Here is a 16199-nt window from a genome sequence, read left to right as displayed (position 1 = left end):
AATGTGAAATGCACTGCTGGCTAAGACAGATAAGGCAGCCAATTTAAGAAGTGGTTTTAAGCAGCTCTAAATGAATTTCATCTTTTAAAGGCAGATTTAAGTTAAGGCCCTGGCATAGCAACACAAAACTTCACGTCAGAAGTCAATAATTTTCTGATTGCTTATTTGAAACAACTGCTGAAGCAAACAAATGATGCCAAAATTTCAATGTTTCAAATGTGAATGCAAGTCAACATTTCTGATTGATCTGATTAAACTCCGCCTTCTTAGAAAAAGCTGACCATAACAAAATGTGTTTGAACCTCTGAACTATTAATATTCAATTGATAAAATTTATTTCCTGGTTTAGGTGACTTAATTAGAATCCACTTTCAAGGCTTATAATCCAACTGAACAAGTACTGGAGGAATTGCTTAAAAAGATAAATCTTTGCCACTTCTGATGGAACAGGATTTGGAAAAAGGTGTGTGGAAAGACAGCATTTTCAGCTGACTTCAGTGGGGGTGATAGCTGAACCAGAGTAATCATCAGAAACATGGCAGAGTGAATGAATGGGTATAGTCAAGAAAATCATCCCTGGCAGAATAGTCTGCATCATAAATGCAGAATAACTTCAAATTGCAATCCTTTTCTTCCATATAAAAGAAAGTGAAACAAGAACAGAACATAAAAAGATGCTTTTCAAAGGAAAGGAAGCTTGAAAACGAGAAGAAATTCTTTACTGTGAGGGTGGTGAGGCACTGGAACAGATTGCCCAGAGAAGCTGTGGAAGACCCATTCCTGTCAGTGTTCAAGGCTGAATGGGGTTCTGAGCAACCTGGTCTACTGGAAGGTGTCCCTGCCTATGGCAGAGGGGTTGGAACTAGGTGATTTTTAAGTTCCCTTCCAACCTAAACCATTCTATGATTCTATGAAAACACAACATAAGAACTTGTGGAAAAAACTAGTAAGAAAGATCTATTAAGGAGCCTGTCACCTATTTAGCACACAGTCATCTAAACCCTCGCTCCTAATTGATACAAACCTATTTATTTGACAAAGAGCATTTCACACTCTTGTACCTCTGGGAGAGGCTGCCAATTTACACCTTACTGGGAAAGCTGCTGTGGGAAGGCTGTTATAGATGTGTTCAGTGTTAGTCACCATCATCTCTGTCAGAAAGGGCACTTCATGGCTCTCCTGCTCCCATCAATTCTGCTTCTTCATAGGTGGAATGACTCCAGACACATTTCCATAGAACTTACACACCTTGAGATGTGCACTTGGCAGCCCACAGCCCAGGACCTTCTATTGAATGCACAGGAAAATGAGATAAAGAAAGAAGTCTGAAATCTTCTGAGCTGAGTGTTCATTATGGGCAGGTGGGAGCTGCTTGTAGCTAAATATAGCTTGGAAAGTCTCTGGGCCTGGCAAAGACTGGGTCATTAGAGAAAAGCAAATAACTTAGATAAGGGAGAGCTTAGCAAACACACATACTAACTGGAAACAAGATAATGTTGCACTACTTGTTTTATAGCACATTCTTAATTGCTGTAATCCAAGAGTCTACAAGGGCAAGGCTGCAGGTGCAGTAGGACCACTTTAACTTACTAATAATTTTATTTATGAGCCCAAGTTTCCTCCCACTTTCTCTCTTTGCACATAGATGGAATATCTCTGTAGTCTGGATTTTTTTATTATGGTCTTACAGACTGGAACACAATGACCCCCATATCTGGAGTCTCCAGGTGCTGCTGTAATACAGATAAATAAGTGACTGATAACAATGCAGCCAGATAAATAAAATACACTGACCTGATATGAATTACTGCATTAGTTAGGCAATTTCCACTCAGTAGCACTTTCTTACTCAGGGTACTAACCCACCAAAACAAAGCAAGAGTATTTTTTTTTATTACTGTACGTTATATTATGTTTCATTTGCCTTTTCTACCTTCACTGAAATCCATCTAGAAACTTTTTGTTTTCTTTACTGAACTCGGTGCTTGTCACACCTGAAATACTGTGTTCAATTCTGGTCCCTGCTGTACAAGAAAAGATGTAGACAGGCTGGAGAGTTTCAGAGAAGGGCCACAAAGATGATCAAATGACTGGGCAGCCTGACATATGAGGAAAGGCTGAGACAAAAGGGTTGGTTCATCCTCGAGAAAAGGCAGTTTTGGAGGACCTTATCAGCATGTTCCAGTATTTAAAGTGCGGCTACTAAGAGGGAGACTCCCTTTTTACAAGCAGTCTCAAGAAAGGGGCGAGGGATAATGGGTACAAGTTACTCTTGGGGAGATTCTGATTGGACACAAGAGGAGAAATTTTCACAAAAACAATCAGCTACTCATTTTTTATAAGGAGAAGAATCTCCACAGGGAAGTGGGGTATTGCCCAATGTTGGACATTTATGAGATTCAGCTGGAGAGGCTGCTGGACCATCTTGTCTATACCATGCTTTTGCCAAGAAAGGTTTGATCAGGTGATCCTTGAAGGTCCCCTCTAACCTGGTACGCTATGATTTTATGATTGATTCTGCTGATTTTTTTTTTTTTAATGTTTGTTGACTTTTAGTGGCTAATGATGATAACAAGGATGGCAATGGGAAAAAAGCCCAGTGTTGGATTTACACAGGCACCCCTGCAGGTCATGTGGCCAGGCAAGACATGTAATCCCATGGGAAACAGAAAGCAATGGTCAGTTCAGCATTAAAATACCCTTCCCACATATGCTAGGTGCTCCTGGGCAGCACACCTTAAGCACCAAGGTGAGGGCCCAGCAGAGCACCAGAAGGTGGCACAAACCACTATGGAAAACACTTGATGCTGCACCTGAAACTTGGTATTCATTTGCCAGCTACCAGGTAAATCCCACCTCACCCCAACACAGTCCATGTTTGGGCAGCACTGCCCACGCTGGAGTACCATGACCCTCTGGGAGGGTCTTTTGGCACAGAGAATTTCAGGGCTGAAAGTAGTGCAGTGGGCTAGATTTGTAGGGATGGAGAGAGAAGAAGACAGAGAGAAATTCCTGTCCTGGAAGATAAGATAGGTGGGATCATCTAGATCTCTTTGGTTAAATCAAAGTTGGGCATACCCGCGATGTATTTCACAGAAATTGCCGAAGGTAAAGGTGGACAGTCTTTTAAATGTTTGACACCTATTTATGTACATTTCTCATGATTTCAAGCCCACAATAAATAAAGGAGAAAATATTGTTACCTACTTTCATGGTTATTACTTCTTGTTTTTCCTGGCACTTCCTCAGATTCTAACATAAATTTCAGCCTTTGTTTTAGAAACAAGGCACTGTTTCTCATGGTTAGGAAGAAAAAGATGAAAAACTTAACCCTGAAGTCAAAATGCAGGAGTCACGCCAAAGAAAACTGGTACTTATCTTCATTTCACAGCTCATTTTTTAAGTCTGTCCTCTGATTTGTAGAGCTGGTAGGGTATTTTCAGTGTCCTGGCCTGTCAAGAGTGGTATATTAAGTACACAAGGAAGCTAAGAACTAAGCACACTGGAATTCTATGGCAATGTTGTGTCTGCCCCAGAGAACAGAGGAAGATTTTAGAACAAAAACACTATCGCAGAGTGGATAAATACATATTGTGTGAATGCTCTGCCTTGCTTCTGTCTTTGAGAGCTCATCAGGTAATAGCTTTTCTATACAGATGAGTGTTCTCGACATTCAGGAAAACTCAGGTAATTGAGTGGAACAACTCAGCACAAGTGTTTAGCATGTGCTAATTCTTTAACTCTCCTTTCCTCCCCTAAGGTACATTTGTAATGACAGCACAAGCAACATAAGATTAGTTTATCATTTTTATCACTACTGATTCTGCAATTCACATGGTCACTAGTATATATAGAGAAATACTAAAACTTAGCAGGAATTAAAGATACTGTGTATCATATACCTCAGTTACTTTCAGTTTTCATTTTAATAATTACTCAAAGCAGAGTACTCTGTGTAATCTGACGCAGCAGGTCCTGGCCTGAGGTTGAAGAGCACCTGCTCACTCCAGCAACTTCAGGTGGCCATGCTGAAGTCCCTCTGAAGATTATTGCCTAGTTGCCTGGGTGGCAAGGGTTTATCCTGTGTCTTGGGTTACAATGTAAAGGTGTAACCAAAGTATGTGTTCTGTGACCATCTCCATAAGCTGTTAAAACAAGTGGGGCAGTGTTCCTTATCTCTTCCATGGCTCATCCCTGATAACTCCATCCAAGGACTATCTCTGCTAATGGGCCATCAAGGTGTCTCAGCATGTCTCATAGAATTACATCATCTCATTTCTAAGATGCCCTGCCCAGGGGGAGGAACCAAGAATTCCGACCTGGATATAATCTGAGGCTTGGAACACCACAGGAACACTACCACTAGATTCCCAGAGGACAAGAGCTCGATACCCACCAGTGGACCTCCAGAGAAAGATCAGATCTTTCTACAGGATCACCTCTTCAACAAAACCACATCCATCACTCCAACAAGACTGTAGCCTCCATTTAATCAGACAGCTGCCATCACAGGGTATCAGGTTGTATTCTGACTCTGTCAGTTTAAGTCAGTGTTTCTGTACTATTACCTTTATCTTAATTTTTCTATTAAATTGTAGTTCCGAATTTCCCACTGTTTTGGTTTCGAACTAGTACACCCTGGGGGCCCCAATCATTTTTTGTGACTCAAGATTGCTCTTAATAGTCACAATTCTGAGTGTAGCGCTAGAGAACCATCACCACATCTGTAAGTTAATGTGTTGCTGCTGAAAGCTAAGTATGCCAATTCCAGTGACACTGGGGTGTTTTATGATAAGGAAAACTGTGTTGTGCTTTACTGAAGACAGTGTGACCACAAAAGCTGACCAGTCCTGGTAAACTGGTAACACTTTGCAAACACATTTATAAAATTCTGAAACTTGGTTGCACTGATGCATCTCTCCTGAGGCACACAGCCATGCAGAAGCATTTGAACAGGGAAAGACATCTAAATAGATTAAACGTTCAGACTGATTCTTTTCCTGTTTGGAACTTCTTTATGTGGTTTATTATGCATTGTTTAGTCACAGTGTCTAAAGAAAAGAAGTGGTGCATCAGGAACCAGAGACCAGCATTTGTGTAATGCACAGTCTGGGTCCTGATCACACAGCAGGATAAATATCTGTGAACCAGAACCACTTAGGAACAAGGGGAAGGTGCTGCCATTCTTATACTACTTTGAGTAAAAACTTCAAGTGTGTCTAAGACCCCCATTAGGCTAGTGAGTAAACTTGTAAAATCCAAAAATAAGAAAATTTAAAGCTGGAGATAGTTTGCCTTGTCCCTGTTCTGCGGATCTTATGGTACAAACCATTAATAACCCCAGATCAGCAAGGCTCAGAAGACAAGTAGCCCAAGGGTTGGGATTAATCACTATGCTCCTTTACAAGGCCTTAGGCAATATTAGGAGCCTCTTTTCTGGCACAAATAATTGCAGTCTTGTCTTGGTTTATGAGTTACTTTAGATGTTATTTTCTGCTATTTCACATATTGCCAAAACAAAGATGTAACATCTGTTTCATTTAAAATTACTAGTTCAGGCTTACAGCCAAGCATCAAACCAGTTTTGAGGAGTTAGCAGAATTAAGCAGTGACTTATTCCTTTGCATTTCAAAAATGCCTTTAATTTTATTACGTTTGTCAATGTAAGCACTAAAGTTTTAACGATGGCCGCTCTGAAAAAATCACCTCTCAGAACATGGTTTTCCTAAGTTATGAAGTCTGTGATAAATGATTTTAAACAGTTTTGAGCTGAGTCCAAGGCCACAATAAATGATGTCTTTATCTTACTTTGCACAGTAATTACTGTAACAACTGTGACACCATTGTTGTCCACACTACAGGGAAGTTATAATTCAGTTTTAATAGTTTAAAACAATGCTTTGTTATACCAATGACATGGTTGTTTGTTTTCATTTAGTATGTTATATTTTGGAATGCACAAATAATTTATTTAAATAAAGGTATATACAAATATGACGAAGGAGAGAAACTCTACAGAATTCAGTACAATGGCTGCATGCACTGGGGATGACGCTATGATTTGCTTCAGAGGTGTGGAACTGAAAACTAGGAAAAGTTCTGAAGGTGTGCTGAAAATCCCATCACCACATTGAAGGATCTTCAAACCTGCAACACATTTTACAAATAAAAAAACCACATTAAACACATTTTAAAGCCCCCTCTGAAAAAATTCAGTGTTAAAATGGCATAAAACATTCATTAACAGCTGCAGTGAGAAATATATATGCATATTTGCAGTTGAAGATTGTATATGTGACTCCAACAAAAACAGATGCATTATGAATTGCCAAAAATCTGTACTTGATTGTAAAAATTGGTACCAGAACTTGCCTGTACATCCTGCTACCCTGGTACCACATTTTACATGGCTGAGACTAGCTACAAAGCTGCCTTATGCCATTAAATAGCACTAAGTGAAATTAAGCTAGAAAACTATGATACATTTTGATACAAATTTCTTAAAGCTATATTTTTCACACAAACTCAGGAGTAAACAACTTCCAAAGAGAACTCACTGAGCCTAACAAAATCACATCATGCTGTAAGCACCTTTTGACAAAACCCAAGTTCAAAGCCATCATCTTAAAATATTATTGTGGCATTCCACTGCTCAATATCAAGTGTTTGAAATGTATTAAAAAGGGTGCTGAAGGCAGGATTTTATCCAGAGATCCTCTGCTTGCAAACAGATGTTTTGTCTATACAGGAGATAAGGTAACAAGGAGGAGAACACTGAAAAAGACCAGGAGAAATGCATTTGACATCATTTTTCCCCATCTAAAAGCACATCAGCTCTTGACTAAATATCTAATCTGCCTCCACAGTCACTGCAGAGACATGGGCACCTTAGAGGGCAACTGAGACCGTGCCCATTTTAGGAAGGAAAGCTCATTCTGGAGTTGCCCATCCCTCTGATTCACTACAGAGGCAACCTAGATAAGTACTTTGTAAGATACCTAATTTTCAAAGAGGCAGCATCAGGAGATATACAGCCTGTTACTGAGTATTAAACATTTTCTCATCACTCCACAAGACAGACAAAATCAGAAACATGCCATATCTGTTCATATAAGTGCGTATGACACATTTGTCATAAGAACTTACTTGTACTCAGGTCAAGGCACCTCCTTTTTTTTAATCTTTAACTTCCTTTTTTGCAATTAGCTTCTGAAAGAATCTCTCTAAACTGTCTTTACATGGTCAGACATACACCCAGACTAGAATACCTTTTGGGGCATATTTTAGTCAGCAAAAGTGAAATGTCAAACCAGGCCTGTCAAGCTGAATACAATTAAGTCATTTACCATTATCTCAGTGTTTAGTTACAAAGTTCAGTTCCCACAAACTCATGAGCTATCTCTCTCTGTCACTGATTCACTGAGTGCAAATTACATTTGCTCCATAGCTAGCTTTTTGTGCAACTATTTCTAAAACATTTACTGAATTTAAGTTTGCAATAATAGCAGCCTTGCTTTCATTCATTCCTTCAGCCTGGCTTCCTCCAGGAAGAAGGCTTAGGCAGCCATGCTGTGTGTCCAGCTGTCCAGCCCTGCATGCCTCTCCTCACTTCCTCCCCAGCTTTCACACCCTTTGGACAATTTCAACCAAGTCAAGGAGAGGCACACTGATTTTAGAGATGTTTAGCTCCTGATATGCCATGAAACACAGGACTGGATAGAAAGAAAACTTAATTGTGTCCTCACATGGAATAAAAAGTTAGAGTGGGCTTCAGAATCCATACAGAGTTTTATCCTAGAAAACATATCCATAGGAAACTAGGCATCATTGTTCCCAGTACTCCCATTACTGTCAGCAATGAGTGAAAAATACCATACTCAGTTTAAAGTGCTGTTACAGGGGGTAAGAAATAAAAATCTGCTGCTCATCAATTCTTGATCTTAACTGCAGACTAGTTGGTTATTTTGCTCATGAATTTTTGCTCCCTGGTGTGTTATAAATAGCATTATTGAAACAATAATAATAATCATACAGTTTTGTGATGAAGGGGTGAAAATTACAGAGAGTATTGGACTATTAGGGAGATCTATTAGAGAGTATGAGTAGTAACTGCCCTGTGTGTTGCCTCAAATTCAAGACAGTGGAAATTTCCCATTATGTGAGGGCTCTCCCTTGTCATTACCAAACACAAAATAGTCTAACACATTTCACTGCACTCCATGCAGTTTTTCAGATAAGCGTCTACAGAGAAAATTGCATCCCCACAGCTGTGGTTAGTCATCAAACCATCAGACAAGGCTCTCCCTACACAAAGAACTGCAGGTCTCATGAGCAACCTCCCTGGATGGCAGTAGGAATTTTGGGACACCTTTCAGTCTCATGATCATGCCCTAAATTCAGTGCTACAGGCTATTATGTTTAAGTACTCAACTAGTCTAGTTGAGCCTTTGCAGAGCACTTGTTTGAAGACTCCTGAGAAGACAACTGCATCAAACATTTATTTCTGCAGTAGATCAGCAAACTCCAGACAATCAGTAAATGCTTAAACTGAGCTCATTCATGCTGGATTGTGAGTAAAACCAGCATTTTCCTTCGTGAGCCAAAACTCCCCCTGCATCTTACCTTTTCAACATACTTAATTTTCAGCTGTGTAAATTGCAGTCACTACTACAGTATCTTACTTAATGGCTAACCTTTGTCATTACCTAACTAGACAAACACATTATGTTCATTTGAACCCCCAGTGTTGTTTGAAACACCACTATTACTTTAGCCAAGTGCAATGGAAATAAAAAGGCCTTTTTTCCCCTTTGTAAAGTATTAGATACAAAACCAGTGTGAAATACTGTATTTTAAAGAAAAGTCACTGCTGTGCATTTGTGTATGAGTTAATATAGGTGCATATTTACCACTTACACATCTTTAGGGGAAAAATGTAAACTTGTGTGAGCAGCAAATGAGTAGCAAGATGTCATCTTTGGAGCTCTAATATGTAAGGAATCATCTTCAGCCATCAGCATATAATTCTGTGTAAAAATGCCCAGAATGAGGCAAGCATCGTGGCAGTGCCTCCCCTCCTCTGAATAACAGGTATAGCCTGCTCCCAAAATCAGCAAATGAGGAGTTTGGACTATATCCCACCTGGTAAGGCACTTCTTGCATTCATAGATGGCGCTATCTCTTGGGGAAAAAAATGGAATTAAAGGTTTGGTTTTTTTAAGGACATGATTAACCAGCTTTTGGTGGTATGTTTTCTCCCTATGAATCATATTTATTGTTAAATCCAAATGAGCTCTTACATACATACCTGGATCTAGGAATGTTTTCTGTGCTTTCCCTCAACAAGAGGTCTGAGATCAGTGTATCTGGGCTTGATCTCTTTCCATACCTGAGGAAAAAGTTTTAAAAGTTAGATTTTTGTATATGTCACTTTTTACAAAGGAAGACTGAGCACAGAACCATTAGTGATTTTTTTCTTTTCAGGAAAAAAGAACTAAGCAGACATAAATACCACTTCCCAACAACTTTAATTTGCTTTAGCCATGTGAGCAAATGTATATTCTTATTTTATTTCTATTATTTTTCCATCATTATTTTACATTATTATATTGAGAAACTCTCAATATTTCTCAATTTGATGGCTGCTCCTGGATAATCTAGGACCTTGCAGCTTACTGGTGAGAGCATGGAGGAAGAGGGAAGAAACTGTGCATGATGTGACTTCCAAGTATGTTGTTCTTGCCTGGAAACCCAGTTCCATCATCCCATGAACCTTCTCACTGGTTTAGATTATACTTATCCTTCATCAGAAGTTTTGCAAGATTTTTTAAGGTAGCCACCACACTTGGGGCTGCCCAACACAGAGCACAGTAGTTTGCAAACACTGAGCTATCTTGAACTCTGTGGCTACGAGAATGAAAACTTGCTTTTTCATGAAAACTTGCTTTTTCAGAGTTCTTCTTCAACTAGACAGGATATCAGGAGCTGCCTTTGTCCTTTATTTACACAGCAGTTGGCTTTCTATTTGCCTTTTTCTTTTTAATCATGAGTTCTGTACATCACTTAACAGTTAAAAGTATTGCAATTTCCATTATTTGAGAAGGAATTTGATCTCTTTTCCTGGGAAAACAGAAGTGGCAATGAGCAGCCTGCTTACATGACTACAAGGATTCATTAGCCTAAGGGTAGTACCTATGAGCAAACACTCCCTTGGTTGGAAAGAATTAAGATCACAGTTTAACTTGTGTGTGCAATTTCATTCTGGATCACAAAGTACATTAGCAGCTTTTGTGAATGCTGCTTGAGTGAAATCCTGATTTCAGAAAAATCAAAGGTGTAGTTAAGTACTAACATTTTATCCATTATTATCATGATGTTTCTCCAGTGACCCCAGTCATACCAGTGGTTTAGATTAGCAAAAAAAAAAAAAAACCAGACAAAATAAAACCCCCCAAAAAAACCCCCAAACCTTCCAACTACATTTAAAAAACCTAACAGTTTTAACTGTTATTATTTGCACTTAAAAGGGGAAGCATATCTAATTTTTCCATCCTTTTCTTGAACCCTTTGTGTTTTTACATTGCTTTAATCATCTTAGTGCATCACCTGTGCTCCAGAAAGACAAAGCATCAGTTCCAGAAAGTTAAATTTCTTAATCTGAGCTGACTGAAAGCAGGTTTTTGAAAAGAACCAGCCAGACACAGTAAAATGCTATTACAATAGTGCAATCAGGCATGATGCTGAATCAAATACCTTGCACTCCATCACCACCAAGGGATTTCTTTCTTTCTAGTTCCCTGCTCCAATTAATATGGATGTGACCTGGACTTCAACTGAGGAGGAAGCTAATTTTCTGTTATGTTAAAGAAACTGATTTAACAAATCAAAACTTGCTCTAGCGCCTCACACTTGGACAAAACTTCCACTAATTTCTCTGGAAGTTTTGGCTGAATAAGAAATAGGCAGCAACCACCCAGAGAGCAGAGATTCACTCAAATAATGAGGACCACTATGTTGGGGAGATACATATTTTGCATGAGTCCCTTCAGCATCTTGGCCACTCCCTGCCACTACCTGTGCTAGATGGACCCACCGTGCCCTCACACAGCAAAGCTGTGAACAAGGTGTTCACTGACTGCCACCAACTGGGCTGCCCAAAGAACATCCAGTCTTGCTTTGTCAGACTCCTGTCTAACCTGTCATTTTGCCCCTGGGAAGCATCCATGCCACTGACTTACTAAAGAGGGGTCACAGACAGAGTCAATCTCTTTTTCTTGATGCAAATGCCTGGAGACCTCTTTGCTCCAGCTGCTTCCTGCCTTGCTCCTTGGTCTGGAACACATATCTATCAAAAATCATGGCTGTTTTAAAAGACTTGAAATATCATGATTCCAAGCCAGGTGAAAACACCCGGTCAGTTTTTATGTTCCATTTGAGACATCAAGGACTACTTTGGGGCATGCTGATAAGCCACAGCTCCAGCTGAAGTCAAAGAGATTTAAGGAGTAAACATACTTATTCTGAAAAAGGACACAGTATGTCAGGCTCAGCAAAATCTCAAAGCTTCCTATGGAAACTTTGGTGTTAGGATTCAAATCCCATCAACGTCCAATTCAGAAAATTGGATGCGTCTGATTCAGAAAATTGTCCAGAAACCAAAGCAAAGGGAGATCTGCTCCTGTGCCCATTAAAGGGTGTTGACATGAAGCAGGAGCAGCAGCACTGCCCAAGTCATACACACTTCAATATACTCTCTGCCCTGCCTATAGTTCAAGCCATTTCCAGCAGGAATGGCCTGACTGCTTTGCTACAGCACAGAAGAGCGACAGATTCATTGAGAAGCTGCAAGTGGCAAAAGAAAAAAGATAGTTTGTTAGCGAGAGGGAGCACAGGTAGCAGCAAATAGCAGGAGGAGGAAGAGTAAAGATGAACTCTGAAAAAAGCCTCCTGAACAGTGAGGTAGAGGGGTATGAGGCAAGGACCACGTGACAGCTCAGGAAATGAAGGTGGAACTAATCCAAAGACACACAGGCATCTGTAGAGCAGCAGTCTGCACCTGTGCTGGGCTCTCTTTTAGGTTATAAAGACCTGGTACATAAGGAACAGGGATCTCAATGAAGAAGCCTGAAACAGGTCTCATGATCTGCACCATATAAGCACCCATTTGCCTCAGGTAACCTCAAAGGGGTATTAAAGCTGACAGGCACTGGTATCTAAAGCTGAGATGGATCTGAAGAAGAATTTGAAAGGAGGGAAGGAGCAAACAGCCAGATGGACAAGGTCTAAATACAAGAAGAGAAGGATGGTCTGGAAAGAAGAAGCTCATTGAGCTCAGGTGAAGACTCTGTGGATCACAGTAGCTCAGAGGGGAATGGCACTCAAATGCTTGAGTCAGTCCAGAAGCAGAAGGCAGAAAGATGAGCCAGGGGGGGCAGGGAGGAGGGTGGTGGTATTCATAATCACAAAAACATCAAACAAGGCAGGGCAGATGAACCTGAAGAAAAAAACCATCAATCTCCTCATCTCCTTTGCCAACATGTTCTTACTGCTTCACCTCACCAGCTACAGGCACCAGGTTGGGTGAGAGGCTGAGCACAGCTTGCTCACCCACCCGCAGAAGGAGCAGGGTGAGCCCCTGGACCTCATCCTCCCCCTGTCACAGGGCTCCCAAGCAGTACCATGCGCAAAAAGCAGAGATAAAAATCTGTGAGAAGAGAGAAAACTTTGAGCAGATCTGCTGAAACAGACCAATCATCCTTAGACCAGTCCAAAATGCTTCAGAAGTTATTGATTCATTTTGCAGGTGACGGCATCACTGCCAAAACATGAAACCTCCAGCAGCTCAGTTAAGCTTTCCAAATGGAGGTGGCAATGGCTTTACTTCTACACTGTTAATTCACCACGGTGGAAAAAAACCACACCTCTTTGGTTTTTTAGTTAACCTGTGCAGTCAACTTTTAAATGTGTTTCACAAAGTTGTCTTTGGAGTACTTTTTTCTGCCAACTTTCTTGTACTTCCAGGTCAACTCTGTCCCTTTAAATACAAGGGTGGGTAGGAAATATGAGGAAAATCTAAAGAACAAAATTTATATTTTACCCAACAGAAACAATAACTATTTCAGTTAATTTCCAAATCCACACAAAAGAATGAAACTGGTTTCCCTCTCTGAGTTGTGTACTTACAATCAATAAAATCTGAATAAAAGCTACACAGTCAATATTAAAGCAAGCACACAGGGCACACACCTGGAGCGAAGGCTGAACAGAGACAGGGAGGGGTGGTCATTTGGATTTGGGATTTTTTGTTTTTAAATATGACTTTGCTTTGGACAGGAGCCACCTTTGAAAAGGGAGGTGAAAGAAAGAAAAGAAAGGATGAAACACCAGCCTGGAGATCCCATTGCATGCAAGAGAAAATGGCAGCAGAGGCAGAATTTGAGGATTGGATTATTTTAACAGTAATCTAGACAAAAGGTTATTTGAGTGCAGACTGCCACACAGAAGCATGCCTCACATGTGAGCCAGTTGTGAATATTGCTTTAAAAGTTCAGAACCAAAGAACTGTATTTCTATCAGCCCCTTCACTTGTCTTAATGCTCTTAGGGCAGTGGCACACAATGTTAGGGGCTTGCTGAAAAAGCTCTCAGTTGCACGATAGCCACCCTTCTAATTTAATTCTTCAGACTTCTAGAGGGAAAAATGAAAGCCTTATTTTAGACCTTTCATCTGGTCTTGATATTAAACAATAGATAAATATGTCAAAGCTCTTCTGTGTCACACACTATTGCGCGACCTCAGAGCAAACGTCTATCAATCACACAGCCTAACTAGACAGATTATTTTTTTATCATAGAAGATGATTTTTTTATAATAACTTGCCCTTTTATTTCAGGCTGAGCCTTTACCCATACTTTAACAAGGATGGTCAACCCAGAAAGCCAGTTTAGAGTCAGAGAGGCTTGCATTCACACTCTTTGGGCTTGAGTTCTTGATCTTGAGGGAAGTTTTTGTTAGGGCTAGGGGTTTTTTGACACTCGCAGCTGCATGAAGTAGCCTACAAACCACAAAACATCTGGACTACTACCTCTCCACAATGGGCACTTTTTCTCACCAAAATCTTCACTGGAGTCAGTGGCAGCAACTGAAGTGGGAAACTGCTTCTTGTGCCCTGTCTAGCTGTCTCCAGCTCCCTGGTTAGTTATCTTCCCTTTTTGGGGTCCCTCCCTGTGCACGCTGTTCGTGCTCCTGCCTGCCAGCCTGTCTGTGCCAGAACTAGAAGAGGATGAGAGAGCAGGGGCAGCATTGACACCCTTGCCCCTTCTGCCAATTTAGGTGGTGGAAATTCAGCTCCGGGTTACACGGCACTGCTCTCTAAAAGGAATCTGTGCACCACGTCTTTCTTCGTGTCCTTGGGGAAAGCAGCGAGAGACGCACAGTGTGAGGGGGCACCCCACCTTCCTCCCCTGAGCCTCGCCAAGGAAAAATTAGCCCAGGTAGCGGGAAAGGGAGATGTCTGCCGTCCCGCTCTGCCTACCTCTGCCTGGTGATGAGGTTGATGTAGTGCCTCAGCGCCGAGTAGTATCTGGCCATGTCCTCTGCGGGGGCGTCCTCGCCGGGGCTGTCCGGTTTGGAGGGGTACGCCTCTGCCAGCGTCCCCAGGCAGACCAGCAGCGACAGGGCGAAAGTCAGCACCGACACCCACAGTCTCACGGTGCCCTGCATCTGCACGGCGGGGCGGGATGGACGAGAGCTGCCGTCAGCATCTGCCCCGACGGCGGGAGCAGCGCGGCCGCCCCAGCGCAGCCCCTGACCGGCCCGGACAGCCCCGCGTCCCCGTCTCCATCGCTATCCCCATTCCCATACCCACTCCCATCCCCATTCCCGTGCCCGCCCCGTCGCGGCACTCACGGCGGCGGCTGCAGCGGAGCGGCTCTCGGCTCGGCGAGGCGCGTCTGCCCGTGCGTCGGGGCTCCCGAGTGCGGGGCTCCGCGCCCCGCCGGCCCGCTTTAAGGCTTCCCCGGCAGGCAGGAGGGGCCTCGGGCGATCACGCCTCGCCGGCTCCGGTCCCCCCCGCCCCCCTCCGCCTGCCCCTGCCCCGGGAGGGGCACGGCGGCCGCGGCCGGGCGGGGCCGGGCAGCACCGAGGGGGCGGGCGGTGCCGAGCCCCGCGCAGCCCCCGCACCGCCCCCGCCGCCCCGGGAACACCACCCACGGGCTGCCCCCGGGATGTGCTCCCGGGATCGGCATCCTTCCCCGAGTGTCGCGGAGCGGCCGTGGGAGCCTGGAAGTCTGCAGCTGTGGAGCCGCCGTGCTGCCCGGCGCCCGAGCTGGAAGGGGCGCCGGGCAGCACGGCGGAGCTCTGGGGACAGAGCTGGCCCCGCACCGATGGCACGGGAGGGGCCCAAGCTTGGGCTTTGTAGCAGTGGTGCTGCCGAGCATAAAGCCAAGAGAGCAGGACGGTTTGGGATAACCAAAAGTACCAAATCAGTGCCACAGGCTCAGACATCGTACCCGGTAAATGGGTAAATTAGAGACACACAATGGTTTGTGTTGGAAGAGACCTTAAAGACCAAATAGTTCCAAACCCCTTGGGCCATGGACTGCAACACCTTCCACTAAACCAATTGCTCAGAGACCAATCTAGCATGGTTTTGAGCGCTTTCAAGGCATCCACAACAAATCTTGAGGCTTAACTTCTTAGAGGATGGGCAGCAGAGCTGCAAATCTACCTCCCTCTACACCTTCTGTGTCCCCCTGTTCTGGGCTGCCTTCTGAGTATCTGTTCCAAAGTGGCTTCATTCTGTTTCATTTCTGTGCCTGAGACACATGTCACAGAAAACAACTCACCAATGCCATGGGATCACAACAGCCTTTCCAGTTGCTGTCCTGACCCAGGGGAACCACTGCTGAATCTGGGACATGGATCTTGTCCTAGCAATGTGGGACTACTGATTCAGCTGTCAGAGTTACACGTCTCCTGAACATTGTCCAAATCTGAGTCGGTGGGGAGAGATGGGCACCCTGACAGAGATCTGATCCCTCATACAAAAGAGGTCTGAGATAAGCAGTGTGGGGGTCTTCTGGTAACACACCCTTCTCCACTGATGACAGGAGCAGCCTCAGTGACTGGGCTGGGCTAGACACCTGACTACCAGAGTGCCTGAAGTTGGGTAAGATTAATCCACTTCAAACAAAGCTTCA

The 16199-nt window shown here is 43.0% G+C and overlaps 1 protein-coding gene across 1 annotated transcript; it reads right to left on the bottom strand.

Moving 5' to 3' along the window:
* Positions 1 to 5862: 5862 nt before the first annotated feature.
* On the bottom strand, positions 5863 to 15038 carry NPY (neuropeptide Y). The gene is made up of 4 exons (XM_059849131.1): positions 14908 to 15038; positions 14534 to 14721; positions 9308 to 9388; positions 5863 to 6147 (listed from the first exon to the last, which is right to left on the bottom strand). The coding sequence occupies exons 2-4, from the start codon at positions 14719 to 14721 to the stop codon at positions 6123 to 6125; spliced, it is 294 nt and encodes a 97-aa protein (XP_059705114.1). The 5' UTR covers positions 14908 to 15038; the 3' UTR covers positions 5863 to 6122.
* Positions 15039 to 16199: the final 1161 nt, after the last annotated feature.

The sequence above is a fragment of the Haemorhous mexicanus genome, chromosome 1 (genome assembly GCF_027477595.1).
Source record: "Haemorhous mexicanus isolate bHaeMex1 chromosome 1, bHaeMex1.pri, whole genome shotgun sequence".
Lineage (NCBI taxonomy): Eukaryota > Metazoa > Chordata > Aves > Passeriformes > Fringillidae > Haemorhous > Haemorhous mexicanus.
This window is presented reverse-complemented; position numbering and strand designations above follow the sequence as displayed.

Excerpts from the sequence above, each read along its gene's own strand:
- NPY (XM_059849131.1), bottom strand. The coding sequence starts at position 14,721 with ATGCAGGGCACCGTGAGACTGTGGGTGTCGGTGCTGACTTTCGCCCTG. Across the intron at positions 9,389-14,533 it reads AACCTCATCACCAGGCAGAG|GTATGGAAAGAGATCAAGCC; the intron begins GTAGGCAGAGCG and ends CTTTTTCCTCAG. Across the intron at positions 6,148-9,307 it reads GAAAACATTCCTAGATCCAG|GTTTGAAGATCCTTCAATGT; the intron begins GTATGTATGTAA and ends AATGTGTTGCAG.